This window comes from Furipterus horrens, unplaced genomic scaffold (assembly GCF_987537825.1).
Source record: "Furipterus horrens unplaced genomic scaffold, mFurHor1.1.pri manual_scaffold_13, whole genome shotgun sequence".
Taxonomy (NCBI): domain Eukaryota; kingdom Metazoa; phylum Chordata; class Mammalia; order Chiroptera; family Furipteridae; genus Furipterus; species Furipterus horrens.
In genome coordinates, this window is record NW_028327183.1 from 16228004 (window position 1) to 16240611 (window position 12608).

The following is a 12608-nucleotide window of genomic DNA, read 5'->3' on the forward strand; positions in this document are numbered from 1 at the left end:
TCAGTCCATGACCATGGCCACCTAGGGCTGGTTCCTTGGCCTTGGGACAGTAAATGACCTCTCTTCTGCAGAACAGTTCTTGTGACTCGAATGTACCAGCTACATTTCCACAAGGCCCACACTTGAAGGCTTTGCAGAGCCTGGGTGAAAGCAGAGAGAGGAGCACTTTGGGGACCCCAGCTAAGCACTGAGGCCCAGAAGGGGACATTAGTCCTTAACCTCTCTCTTCCCATGTTTCCAGGATGATCCAGGAACCAGCTCTGCCCCCAGGGTGGGAGATGAAGTACACCAGTGAGGGGGTGCGCTACTTTGTGGACCACAATACCCGCACCACCACCTTTAAGGATCCTCGCCCAGGGTTTGAGTCAGGGTAAGGACTTTGCACAGGCCGCAGCAGTATCTGTCAGCACCACGGTGTTTTATCCGCCTTCAACTGCTCTTACTGCCCTCTAGTGGCCATTTTCCATGTCACGTTCACAGGGCTGGGGAGGGAAAGGGGCCACCCTATTTATTCAGAGTAACACCAGTAGTGTCTGTCTGTCTCTGTCAAAGCAAGAGTCTGGCTTTATTTCTAATTTTTCCTTTTACTTTTCAAATCCTCCAAAGATTTTAAGGCAGTCACTTCCTTTCTTTTACTCCTTGCCTTACTTGTCTTTAACATAGCGCCAGCTTTCCTTAGGGCTAACAAGATACGTTGCTAATTTTTAAGAAACCATACAGATTCCAGATCATCTTTGCTCTTCCCAGGACGAAGCAAGGTTCTCCTGGTGCCTATGACCGAAGTTTTCGGTGGAAGTATCACCAGTTCCGTTTCCTCTGCCATGTGAGTTCTGGTACTGGGCCCTCCCCTGCAGCTTGGGGTTGCGGAGTTCTTTCAGCATGATTTCCCAGCCCAGCAGCAGTCTGGTCAGGTGGGGAAGGTCGCTGTCTGACCCCCAGCGGTCATCTGATGTTGTCTCCAGAAATCTAGTTCCCATTTCTAGGACCCAGGCTCCTCTACCAGCCTGGGGCAGAGGAGACCAGACTGAATAATTACCTCCTGAGGCCTGAGTCAAGGTTTTTTCTTTTCTTTTCTTTTCTTTTCAGTCAAATGCCCTCCCCAGCCACGTGAAAATCAGTGTTTCCAGGCAGACTCTTTTTGAGGATTCTTTCCAACAGGTTAGAAAATAATTATGGTGTCTTAAGACCAGAGTCAGGCAGAAGCTCCCTTCTGTCACCCCGTCTTCTATCACATGGTCTGCTAAACCCACACAGTAGAGTGTCCAGGGCCTGGGCCTTGGTGAGTGGCGTCTGCCAAAAAGCAGACCTTGCAGTCCCCTGCCCACTGCCCCAGCCTGCCATGGAAGGGAGCGTGGCAGGCTGTCCACAATGCTCTGTCTCCCCAGATCATGAACATGAAACCCTACGACCTACGCCGCCGGCTTTACATCATCATGCGTGGCGAGGAGGGCCTGGACTACGGGGGAATTGCCAGGTGAGCTTAGCACCCTGGGAAGGCTTTGCTGCACCCCACTTCCCCAGGCTACTGGGTGTGTGGCCAGAAGGCTGCCTCCTCCTTGCTCAGATTGAGTGCCAGTGGTCTTATGCCTCTTCGGGAGTGGGCATGGGTATGGCCAATTCGAATGGTGCTGGAGCTGGGTCCCAGAGTCCCCTGCTGGGCTAGGCACTAACCCTTTAGTTACTGGGTTATGGGGAGGCTGAGGGCTCCCGGGGGAGGGCGCAGGACAGTGCTCTTTTACCAGCCAGTACCGTGGGCAGCAGTTAAATGCTGATGCCTGTGGTTGTTTATTAAAATCAACCCTGGGCTTCTCCTGCTCTTAAGGAAGCTGGGGCAGGGTAAGCCGGGGATCTCGGCATGCACCTGACATGTATGCCAAGTCACAGTCCAAAAGGTCTCGGTCAGTACTCAGCTGCATGGCGTGTGCACAGGGTCAGCAGTATTCAGATGGCTGATGCAGCCCTAAAAAGAGCGCAGAGCACTGTCTTGCCCTCACCACAGTCCACCTGCAAAAGTTAACAGACTCTCTGGCAAAACGTGGCCTTGGACAATGGCGCTGAAGGTCCCCTGGCCGAGAGGAGGAGCACCTTAGCCTGTGGTGGTGGCTGTTTATTCACCTCTCCCGGAGTGGGGACATCTCACTTGGTGTTGGGTCCTCTGTTTGTTGGTGGCTTTGCCCTCTTGTGTTGGCCCTGGTGGATCGATGGCTCTTTTTCCCGTGGTGACCGTGGTGACCTCCTCTCCAGGCTCTGCTTGGTGGGCTTCTGGTGTGGCTCCCACCCTGTGTGTGTCTGTCTCTCTGTGTCCTGCCAGTGGTTTTACCCTATGGTAGGTTACGTCATGCTGTTCTACCACAGGGTAGAACCACGGACAGGATACCGGGGCACCCTCTGCGTCGAAGGACTCCTCGTCTGCCTGGCCACAGACAGCCCAGCAGCCAGGGACTGGCCCTGTTGGGATGTCCCCCTGTTGGTTTAACTGAAGCCCAAAAAGGACTCTGAATTCTGGTTTGAGGCTTGTACCTAGGGTGCAAAGAGATGCCAAGGTGTGGGTGTTGGTACAGATGAATTTGAGGAAGTATGAGAAAAGGTCTGCTAATGGGGGTCGGGGCTGAGAGGAGGACAAAGGCAAGTGAGGTAAGATTCCTGCAGCGGGAATGAGGTTTATAAGCTACAGACCGCATGGATTACAGCGTTCATGCATCAGGAGTCAGGAACGCATTGCCATGTATTCATTCATATTGTACTGCCTGCTCAGGTAGGGTGGAGGCAGGGTTACTGCTATTTTTACAGTACCTTTGCAAGACTTAGCCGAAGATGCCTTTTGTCAAGACACTTCCATGTTGGAAAATGATCACAATATTCTGGCTTTATCTCTCTCTCTCTCTCTCTCTCTCTCTCTCTCTCTCACACACACACACACACACGCAGCTTGACTGCTAGCTGCAGGAAAATTGTTACAATAAATGTGCAAACCTGTGATGTTTTCCCATAGAACCCCTATGTAGTACACTGCCTACACAGCTATGCACGGTGGCCCCAGGGTGCAAGGAGCCCCTTTGCCATTAAGACGTTCTGGATATCAGACGTAAAGTCCTGGAACGCACCGCCTGGGAGCCGATAACGCACGCAGGCGTGCACGCTTTCCTGAGCGTCCTCAAGTGCGGCTGTCGTCTTCCTTCGCCCTCGGTCTGACCCGCCCCCCGCACCCCCTTCCCCCCCTCGCCCCCCTCCCCGCTGTTCACTGACCGGCTGTTAATACAGGTTAGCCCTGGTGCTGATCCCAGGGGGCGTCGACGCCCCAGGACAGCGTCTCCAGAATAGCTGAAACAGGACGTCGGAGGAGAGGCGCGCCTCCAGGGCAGGTGTGCGGGGAAGGATCCGTGAGCCCTGTTTTTCTCTCCTTTCTCTCATAGAGAGTGGTTTTTCCTCCTGTCCCACGAGGTGCTCAACCCCATGTATTGTCTATTTGAATATGCCGGGAAGAACAATTACTGCCTACAGATCAATCCTGCCTCCTCCATCAACCCCGACCACCTCACCTACTTCCGCTTTATTGGCAGGTTCATTGCCATGGTAAGAGTCATTGCCATATGTCCTCTGGGGAGGGTGGCAGCAGAGGAGGCCAGACCCTACAACACCAATAGCAGCCTCACCCTTATCCTCACAGAACTCTTAACTAAAGATGCAAAAAGCTAGAGAGCGTTCTAGAGATAGTTCAGAGTTTTCTCGGTGCCCACCCAGGGGCACGAAGAGGGTTTCTACATGTGGGTTTGTGGAGGACTTGTCGTGCGAAAACCCGTGGTCCCTGGGTCACGGGCTTCACTTAACGTTCACACGTGCTCTGTTGAGGGTGTTGAGGTGATGGGGCTGAACTCTGCTGTGACTGCCCACCTGCTGCCCATCTCTTGGGGGTGCCACTGTCTGTCATGGGGTGGGGGGTTGGGAGTGTCCTATGGTGATACTCAGGCCTCAGTCAGGGGACTTGGGATCTGCAGTAGCTTTGAACAGAACCCTTGTAGCCTGGTTGGGGCCTGACATAGGAGGCGATCGTCAGGAGCTGGGCAAAGCGGGGAATGGGGACTTCATGCATGATCTGTATTTATCTAGAAATAAGAACATGATGTGACTAGAGCAGGGGGTCATGTCACACGCATCCTGCTGTGTCTCTTCTGAGTGTGGAGAACCAGGACTGAGGACAGGGAGCCCAGGGAAGCCACAGTCCCACTGCCATATTTGGTAGTTTGAGATGTTTCACTTCTAACTTTCCTTTGCTTTGCCCTGTGCCCCTCTCAGGAGGACCCAGGACCCAAGAGCCCATGACTACACATGTCCCTTCCCCAGTATGGAAGTTTTTGGCCAAGGTGTTGGGCTCAGGAAGTGGGCACATTTTTCCCAGGTCCAGTAGTTGACAGCGCAGGCCAGTAAAACCCTAGACTATTACTCACCACTGGCTCGCCAGCTCCTGCTGTCAGCAGTGTCTGCATTATTTTTGGCTGCCTCTGCTGCCCAGCTCGGAGTGTCAGTGAGTCAGGGCTGCCACCTGGAGCTGTGCTGACCGAGTCTTCTCTGTGAGCAACAGGCACATCTTTGCCAGAGCAGGGAGCCGGCAGGCAGGTGTGCTGGGCAGGCAGCGGGCCTGGAGCTGGGTTCCTGAGCAGGCCAGCTGGGCCCGGTCCCTGTGGTCTGTAGGTGAGCTAAGAGTCTGTCCCCAAGGTCCCAGTCAGGACAAAGACTGTTGCTTATTTCCCAGATCCACCCATCCCCTTGGGCCTCTGGAGTAGCTGAGTGCCAAGGCACTCCCCAGGACAGAGGGCAGCTGACGGTAACCAGGCTTTGACGGCATCCTAGAGCCTACCTCTGGGAACACAAAACCTTTTTGCTGTGTCTTCCTCCCACAGGCTCTGTACCATGGAAAGTTCATTGATACAGGCTTCACGCTTCCTTTCTACAAGCGGATGCTCAATAAGAGACCAACCCTGAAAGACCTGGAGTCCATTGACCCTGAATTCTACAACTCTATCATCTGGATCAAGTGAGTCCCCTCGCAGACCCCACATTAGGAGGAGAGGGATCTCTGGCTGTGGGGTAGGTACACATGGCCTTTATTTTCTCCACCGTAGTGGCCCCTGAGCTCTTACTCATGCTTTATAAGTGCTTGTGGAGGTGCACAGCTTCTCGGTCCCCCTTAGGGCGGCTCCGGAATTCTCTCCTTGCGTCAGGGAGAGGACCCGTGTCACTGCTCCAGATCCGAGGCCACCTGTGAGTCCTCATGTCCCATGGTAACTAAAAGTGAGTGATGGCGCAGGATCGAGGGGCCACTCTTCTAAGACAGACATCTTCCCCCTTGTGCTCTTGTGTCCCCAGAGAGAACAACCTAGAGGAGTGTGGCCTAGAGCTGTACTTCATCCAGGACATGGAGATTTTGGGCAAGGTGACAACCCACGAGCTGAAGGAAGGTGGTGAGAGTATCCGAGTGACAGAAGAGAACAAGGAGGAGTACATCATGTGAGTCTCAGTGCTGGGGAGGCCGGGAGTAGAGCAGACAAACAGCTGGCTGTTTCTGGGCCCCCTCTCCGGCCAGGCCCCATGCAGGGCCATATGTCACCCGGGATCGCAAAAACCTGTTTTGCATGGGCTTTAGTTGGCTGCCTGAGGCTGGTCACACTGCCCAGAGCTGGGGGACCAGAGCCCAAAGCCCTCTTACTCCCCGTGTTTGCTCTCTTTTCTACGTGGTAGACTTCAAGACTGTGGGGCTGAATTTCTCTGAAGAGTCACAAAATAGACATCTTTGTCTTCTTTCCCTTAACTGAAAGGATTTCTGTGTCCTGTGTGTTTAAATCTCCTTTCTCGTGTGTGTGTATGCACATATTCAGCTGTACATGTTCTTCAGGGCTCTCCGTTTAGTCTGCTAACATCCACACACCTGAAGCGACCGTGGAGGAGGAGGAGGTGGTGGTGCTTTCAAAGACTCATGTACCTCTGGGTGGCTGTGAGGTTTAAGAGGTTCTGCTCTGGGGCCAACAGCAGCCGGGTCCCACAGCACCGGAAGTCGAGTCTTAGCCGATTCCTTGCTGCCCTATGACAACGGCCTCGTAGCAGGTCCTGAGCTGCTCCTGGGCCGTGGGGCTTGGGCTCCACCGACAGCCAGTCTTTGGTTTTAGGCTGCTGACTGACTGGCGTTTCACCCGGGGCGTGGAAGAGCAGACCAAAGCCTTCCTGGATGGCTTCAATGAGGTGGCTCCCCTGGAATGGTTGCGCTACTTCGATGAGAAAGAGCTGGAGGTGAGAGCTAAGGCTGTTGGGCCCCGGAGCCCCTACCTCGGGGATGATTCTGCCCTTTGGTAGCCTCACTGTGTACCCACAGAAACTCCCAGTAAAACCCCACACTCCCCAGGACTGCAGAATAACTTTGATTTGGGTCCTTATACCCAGCCCTCCCTGGGCCCTGGTGGAGGAGGTCCACGTTTAAGATTTGGGTTATACGTACAGTTAAAACTGCCAGCAGAGATAGTTGAGAGTGCTTGGGGCGGTTCCCCCTGCTGGGGAGCTGGACCGGCGCGGGTGGGGAGTCTGGGCACTGAGAGGCAGGTGCCCTTTCCCCTGCAGCTCATGCTGTGCGGCATGCAGGAGATAGACATGAACGACTGGCAGAAGAACACCATCTACCGGCACTACACCAAGAACAGCAAGCAGATCCAGTGGTTCTGGCAGGTGAGTCCTGCCAGGTGTCATTGCCGCCCACCATAGGAGACGAGGTCCGATTAGACTCAAGCCCAAGGGTGCTTGCTGTGTTATCACCGCCCCCCTATTTGACACTCCCCTGGCTTCCCCCCTTCCTCCCTCTTTCTTCCCCCTTTCCTCCCCCACCAATTTTCAAAAGGAAATGAGAAACCCAGTCTTGGGACAGTGGGGCTATGGCAACTGGGCTGTGCCTAGTGCATTTGACAGGAGTGTCGGTGGTTGGCTTGGGTCAGCTCTAAGTGCTGGTGTGCAGCAGGGGGTCCGCAGGCAGGAAGGACCACTCCCATAGGTCACGTGGTTTCCTTCCAGCCCGGTGGGACAGGAAAGCATGAGCTTAGATCCAGAGAAACGGAATCATCCTGGATATAATGAATTGGTTCCTTTATAGGTGTGGGTCATATTGTTGTCATTATCAACTATAGTAAATACACAAAAAGAAATAACTATGTAATTTTTTTGGTTTTGGTGAAATTCACATACCATAACATTTACCTTGATAAGCACTTTAAGACATACAATTCAATGGCTTTTCACAGTATTGTGCAACCATCAGACTCTCTAATTCTAGAACAGTTTGTCCCTGCCCCCCCCCAAAACCTGTACCCATGAAGCAGTCACTCCCATTTTTAGCATATTTTTTAAAGTAGAACTTGGAAGGGAGAAGAATACCTGGTCCAAGGTGTTCCTGAGGCGGAGCAATGTCCCATGGAATATTCTATGAACACAGCCTCTTAAGAGGGAACAGCTTTGGGGTTTCCCGGGCTGGTGGCTGTGACCTCCGCCCATCCCAGGCTTTGTGTTCTCAGCCCAAAGAACGGAGTTGCAGGAGAGTTACGGGACAGGGTTAGGTGCTGGGCCAGCGGAGTTACCTGACTGCCTGGACTTCCGGAGTTGCAGGTGGTGAAGGAGATGGACAATGAGAAAAGTATCCGGCTGCTGCAGTTCGTTACAGGGACCTGCCGCCTTCCCGTCGGGGGATTTGCTGAACTCATTGGTGTGTCTTCCCTGCCCTGCTGGCACCCTTGGGTGGGGAGTGAGAACAGCTCAAAGGGAGGGTGGGATCTAAAGTCTTCCTGGAAACAAGTCAGTGGCAGCGGCCAGAGCTGTGGCCTGTGCCTCCTGGGGTGGAGCCATCTGGGGGTGGAGCCAAAGGGTCCTGCCTAGGAAGGGACAGACCTGTTATATAAGGTGCATTTTTCTTTGGACAACAGGTAGCAATGGACCACAGAAGTTTTGCATCGACAAGGTTGGCAAGGAAACCTGGCTGCCCAGAAGCCACACCTGGTGAGCCTGCTGGTTTTACCGGGATGTGACTAGAATCTCACAGACCTGATGAGCCCCTAGGGGCAGCCCAGTGGACTTTGGGACCTTGACTCTGGCAACTTTTTGCATGGCTCTGGGAGCTGGGTTGGAGAGGAGGGGCTATGATGTGCCTGGCTGCCTTTGTCTGGGCCTCCGATCTCTGGGAGTTGTGGCGGCAGGTACACACCCTGACGGTCGTACTGGGTACTAAATATTGGAACACTTAGGTTCCAGTAGGCAGACAGCTGCTGCCCCGAGCACCTTCTTGCCCATTCCCCCATTTCCCCGCTGGCGATACTTTCCCCTAACCCCTCTGTGGTCCAGGAACCTGACGCATTAAGGTCTGACAGAGCAGGACCCTTGAGGTCCCTGTTTCAGCATCTCACCAGCTGGTTGGTACTGTAGCCCAATCATAGTAACATGAACGCTGTTGACCCTCCTCGGCCAGCAGCCCTGGCCTTCCACGCTGACTGTACTGCACTCTCTCAACAGTTTCAACCGCCTGGATCTGCCCCCGTACAAGAGCTATGAGCAACTGAAAGAGAAGCTGCTGTACGCCATTGAGGAGACCGAGGGCTTTGGACAGGAGTAACCGAGGCTGCCCCCTCCCGTGCCCCCCCAGCACACATGTAGTCACGAGTCCTCCCTGCCTGAGAGGCTGCTGGCTGCGGCCCCTGGGAGGCCCTGCAGATGGTGGCCCTGTGTGGGACCACACTGTCATAGGCTGATGGCAGCAGAGCCTGACCTCAGGTGGCCTGCCCACTCCTCCCTCCTACCCGCTGGTGGCAGTCTGGAATAAAGCCCCTTAGTGACCTGAGCCCCATCACCCACTGCAGTCTGGAGGGCTGAGTCTCTGCAGAGCTCACCCTCCTTCTCCTAAGGACAACTCCCGGTGCACATGTGCAAGGGGGGTGCCCATGCTGAAGGCTGCACCCGGGCCCCTGGGCGAGTTAGGCAAGGAGACTGTCCACTCGGTGTAGCTGTCTGGGCTGAGAAGGCCCAGGGTCTTTGCTAGTATAAGAGGTTCTGTTTCAGATAGGACTTTCCCAGTGGTCTGTACAAAATGAAGGTCTGAGAGAGAAGAGCTCTTCCCACACGCAGAGCTCTGGATCAAGGCTGTCTTGCTTCCTCCCCTAGCAGGCTCTGGCCATGGAGGCGGAGCAGCAGGCCGCTCTCTCCACTCAGGGCTGGCCGGTTCATCCTTCCCAGCCAGGAAAGGGTTGTGCCAGCTGCTTGGATGTCAGAGGGATGGAAATAGCAAACTCAGACTTTCTTTTCCCTTTACAGAAACTTGAAGCATTTTGTGTGTTAGGGTTGCTTTGTGTTTTGTTGCTGATATGCTGCTGTCACGGTCTGTCCAGGAGCTGGTATACCGGGTGTTGCTGGGACCTTGAGGGACCTAGCAATGTTGGTCTAAGAATTTTCCAAACAGCTGCTCCTCTTAGGAACCAGCTTAGCAGTTCCATGAGCTCAGGCAGTTTGACTTCACAGCAGCCTTACCCCCGAGCCTTGACAGGGAAGGGGTGGTATCCGGAGTGCCACCTAACCTTGCCGCCTTTGAGAGAGAAGAACTCCCTTTGCTAGGTGTAGTCACCCAGGCTCTAGACCTCTATGCAGGTCCGTTAGTCCCCTGTTGAGAATGAAGTGCATCCTCACCACTGCAGCGCGTGTTCCTTCTGTTTAGAAGTGAGCCTTTGCCCGCACACAGGAAACAATGCTCTCTGAAGCTGGCTGGAGGGCCCTGGACGTCTGCCACATCTGACTTGATTTCTGGAGCCCCCACCAGGCTCCATCATGGCATTCTGCTATGTATTGATATCTTCGGGGTGAACATGCTCCTCTGGGGTGCTTGAGCGGCGATTGTCGTGAACTCCCTGATCCAGCCCCTTGGGGTTCTAGCACCAAGCACCAGCTGAAAACTAGCTCCAGCTTCCTGGGACCCCAGGCAGGCCCTCCAACCCGGTCACGGGCCTTTGGAGGAGAATTGCACATTCTCAGAATCTTGTTCTTGCCCTGGGCCCATGGAAGGACTGCCCCTGTCCCCTGTGTTGGGTGTGCTGATTTGACTGGCTCAGCTCAGTGCAGCTGAACCTTTTTTCTTCCCTGGAGTCGTTTGCTGTGCTTCCCTGCAGCGTCTCGTCGCGTCAGGGGTCAGGATGTGAGCTGCCATGCGGAGTTTGGAAGCCTTAGGCTCACGTATGTTCAGAATGTGTTCATGTGCGCATGTGTGTACATACGTGTATATAACAGGTGTCTACAGAGTGTCCTTCGGTAGCTCTCGGTTGGTCATCAGATTGTCTTGTGATGCCCCTTGCCACGGCATTGCCAGTTTCCTGTGCAATAAACAATCAGTAGCTGTGGGTGGTGTCAGCGTGTTGTCTCCAAAATCACTGTCCCAGCTAAGAGGCGTCTGAGCCCCACAGACCCTCCAGGTTCAGACCGGGCCACAAGGTCCATCACCTTGCTGGTTTTGAGAAGAATGTGCATCATTAACCAAGACAGCCTCACTTCTGGTGGGTGGCTGCGACCTGGTCCAGGGGTCACGGGCTTCAGCCCTCGGTCAGTTGCCTCACTGTACCCTTTTGGAGTCCTTAACCTCTCCCCGACAGGCCTGGGTTTCTTTGAGCAGTTGCTGTGGGGCCAGAACACCCAGCAGGCAAGGCTGCATGCTGGACAGGCTCTGGGAACCAGGTCCTGGGGACAGCATTCTGGGCAGTCACTTACTCAAGAAATTTTTTTTGGTTTGTCTTGAGTTCCATGATGATAGTGGGACTCTGATCTTGCGTCCCTGGTCATAAAAGGGCATACCACCTACTTTTCTGAGTACTTAAGAGTTCAGATGGGACAGATTGCCATGCTGATGGGTCTTGATGTATTTGACAAAGAAATGACTTTGTCATTGATTGAGCCTTGGCCTGATAGTGCTGCTCAAGGGAGGCAGAGATGGTTAGAGGGGATCCTTCCTCATTAGCTGAATTCACTACCTTGCTGCCCAGCTCCAAAGCCTTTTTCACTTGACAGGGCAATGCTATACTTCGAGAAAAATATTGGCTAAAGTTCACATGTTATAGAGATGCCTCATAATAAATTCAAATAAGACATGCTCAAGTGGAAATTGTTCTCTTCACTCTTATTGCCAGGGGTAACTGCTGTTCACTTTGCTGTGGTCCTTCCAGACCATTTTATGTGCATATGCAAATCATATATACATATAATTTTCAATTCTTGTGTGTTGAACAGCTCAATTGCCTCATTGAATGAGCTGTTAGGGACACCTTCTCCTGTTTGTCCACATATCTCTAACTGATTCTTCGCTGCATGATGTTCTGTATCGTGGTGGTTCTGTAATACATCTGTCTTTGTCCTACTGGGCATGGTGGTTGTGTCTGATGGCTGGCTGGTGGCTGCAGCGTTTCTGTGAGTCCCCTTAGGCAGGTCTTGGGCGCTGATGCTGCTCTTCTAGGAAGGGGCAGTCACCCTGGAAGTTGGACTGTTCATGATATACCTTCATTTTTTACTTAGACAATTTTAAAAAGTTTAAAATTCAGAAATAGAACCTACAGTGAAAGCGCCCCCTTCCCTTGCTCTTTTGTTACTCAACCACTCTGATCACCTTCTAGAGGCAACTATTGTTTCCTGGTTTCTTCTGGGTCCCTCTAGATATACTTTAAAAATACCAATTGATTCTACACAGTTGCCCTTCAAAAAGTTCCTGTTTCACTAGCCTTAGCAATAGGCAGGACCCCTTGTCACCCCGCTGGGTGACTGAATCTGTGAGCGTCCCCGTCTGTCCCCTCTCACCTCTCTGTTCCCTTTTCCATTTCCTGACTCTGGGCATCTGTCCTTTCATGTGATCAGTTTTTGTTTTTTAACATGCACTCTCTACTGTGTAACCATAATGAAACCTTCCGTACTTTTTTGGAAGGCTTATTTGAAAAGCAACAAGAATATTTGTATATCTTTGATTATATCAATACCATCTACTCCAGAAGTAATTAGTATAAAGTGAGACAATTATTTCTTCCACATAAGCCCTTTCACCCTGGAGGTTCTAATGACCTCTCTGCTTTTATTATATTCAGTTTCTTTTCTTACTCTGAAGTGCATCCAGTGCAGCTAGTTGGCAGGGAGTACTTGTACCCCTACCCACTGTAACAAGCTCCTGGTACAGTCAGCCAAAATGCAGAGCTGACCTGTCTCCCTTTGTTCCCCAAGGGCCCCAGTGGGTCTTCCAGGTGCCCCTGGGACTACATGCGGTAAGATCTCACGGTCTGGAGAGCTCAGTTCCAGCTTCCCCTCTGTCCTTCAATACCAGAGCTTGCTTATCCCTTCTAGAAAAACTTTCCCTAATGATCAATGTGCTTCCATTTAGAAGAATGCTTATCAACAGCAGGCTCTCCGGGTTCTTGAGCCAAACTCAGCATCCACAAGGCCCCAGCCCCATCTTGGGGGAGAAAATCGAGTCAGAGCCCAAGTTATAAACTTTGTTCATTTCCCTACAGGGTACCTCTTGAATCCAGTTTTAAATACCATTTTTATCTTGGTCCCTCTGATGCTGAGGTTGG

General features: G+C 52.8%; 1 protein-coding gene across 4 annotated transcripts in view; it reads left to right on the top strand.

Moving 5' to 3' along the window:
• WWP2 (WW domain containing E3 ubiquitin protein ligase 2) overlaps nucleotides 1–10401 on the top strand; it is a 127345-nt gene extending 116944 nt beyond the window's left edge. For all 4 annotated transcript variants that reach the window (XM_090261089.1, XM_090261088.1, XM_090261091.1 and 1 more), the window contains 12 exons: nucleotides 242–370; nucleotides 748–823; nucleotides 1087–1158; nucleotides 1386–1474; nucleotides 3414–3573; nucleotides 4899–5032; nucleotides 5365–5505; nucleotides 6162–6282; nucleotides 6607–6711; nucleotides 7639–7735; nucleotides 7953–8025; nucleotides 8536–10401. In XM_090261089.1, the coding sequence (XP_090117215.1) occupies nucleotides 242–370; nucleotides 748–823; nucleotides 1087–1158; nucleotides 1386–1474; nucleotides 3414–3573; nucleotides 4899–5032; nucleotides 5365–5505; nucleotides 6162–6282; nucleotides 6607–6711; nucleotides 7639–7735; nucleotides 7953–8025; nucleotides 8536–8635 (1297 nt within the window). In that variant the 3' untranslated portion in view covers nucleotides 8636–10401. The remainder of the gene's footprint in view (nucleotides 1–241; nucleotides 371–747; nucleotides 824–1086; nucleotides 1159–1385; nucleotides 1475–3413; nucleotides 3574–4898; nucleotides 5033–5364; nucleotides 5506–6161; nucleotides 6283–6606; nucleotides 6712–7638; nucleotides 7736–7952; nucleotides 8026–8535) is intronic.
• Nucleotides 10402–12608: the final 2207 nt, after the last annotated feature.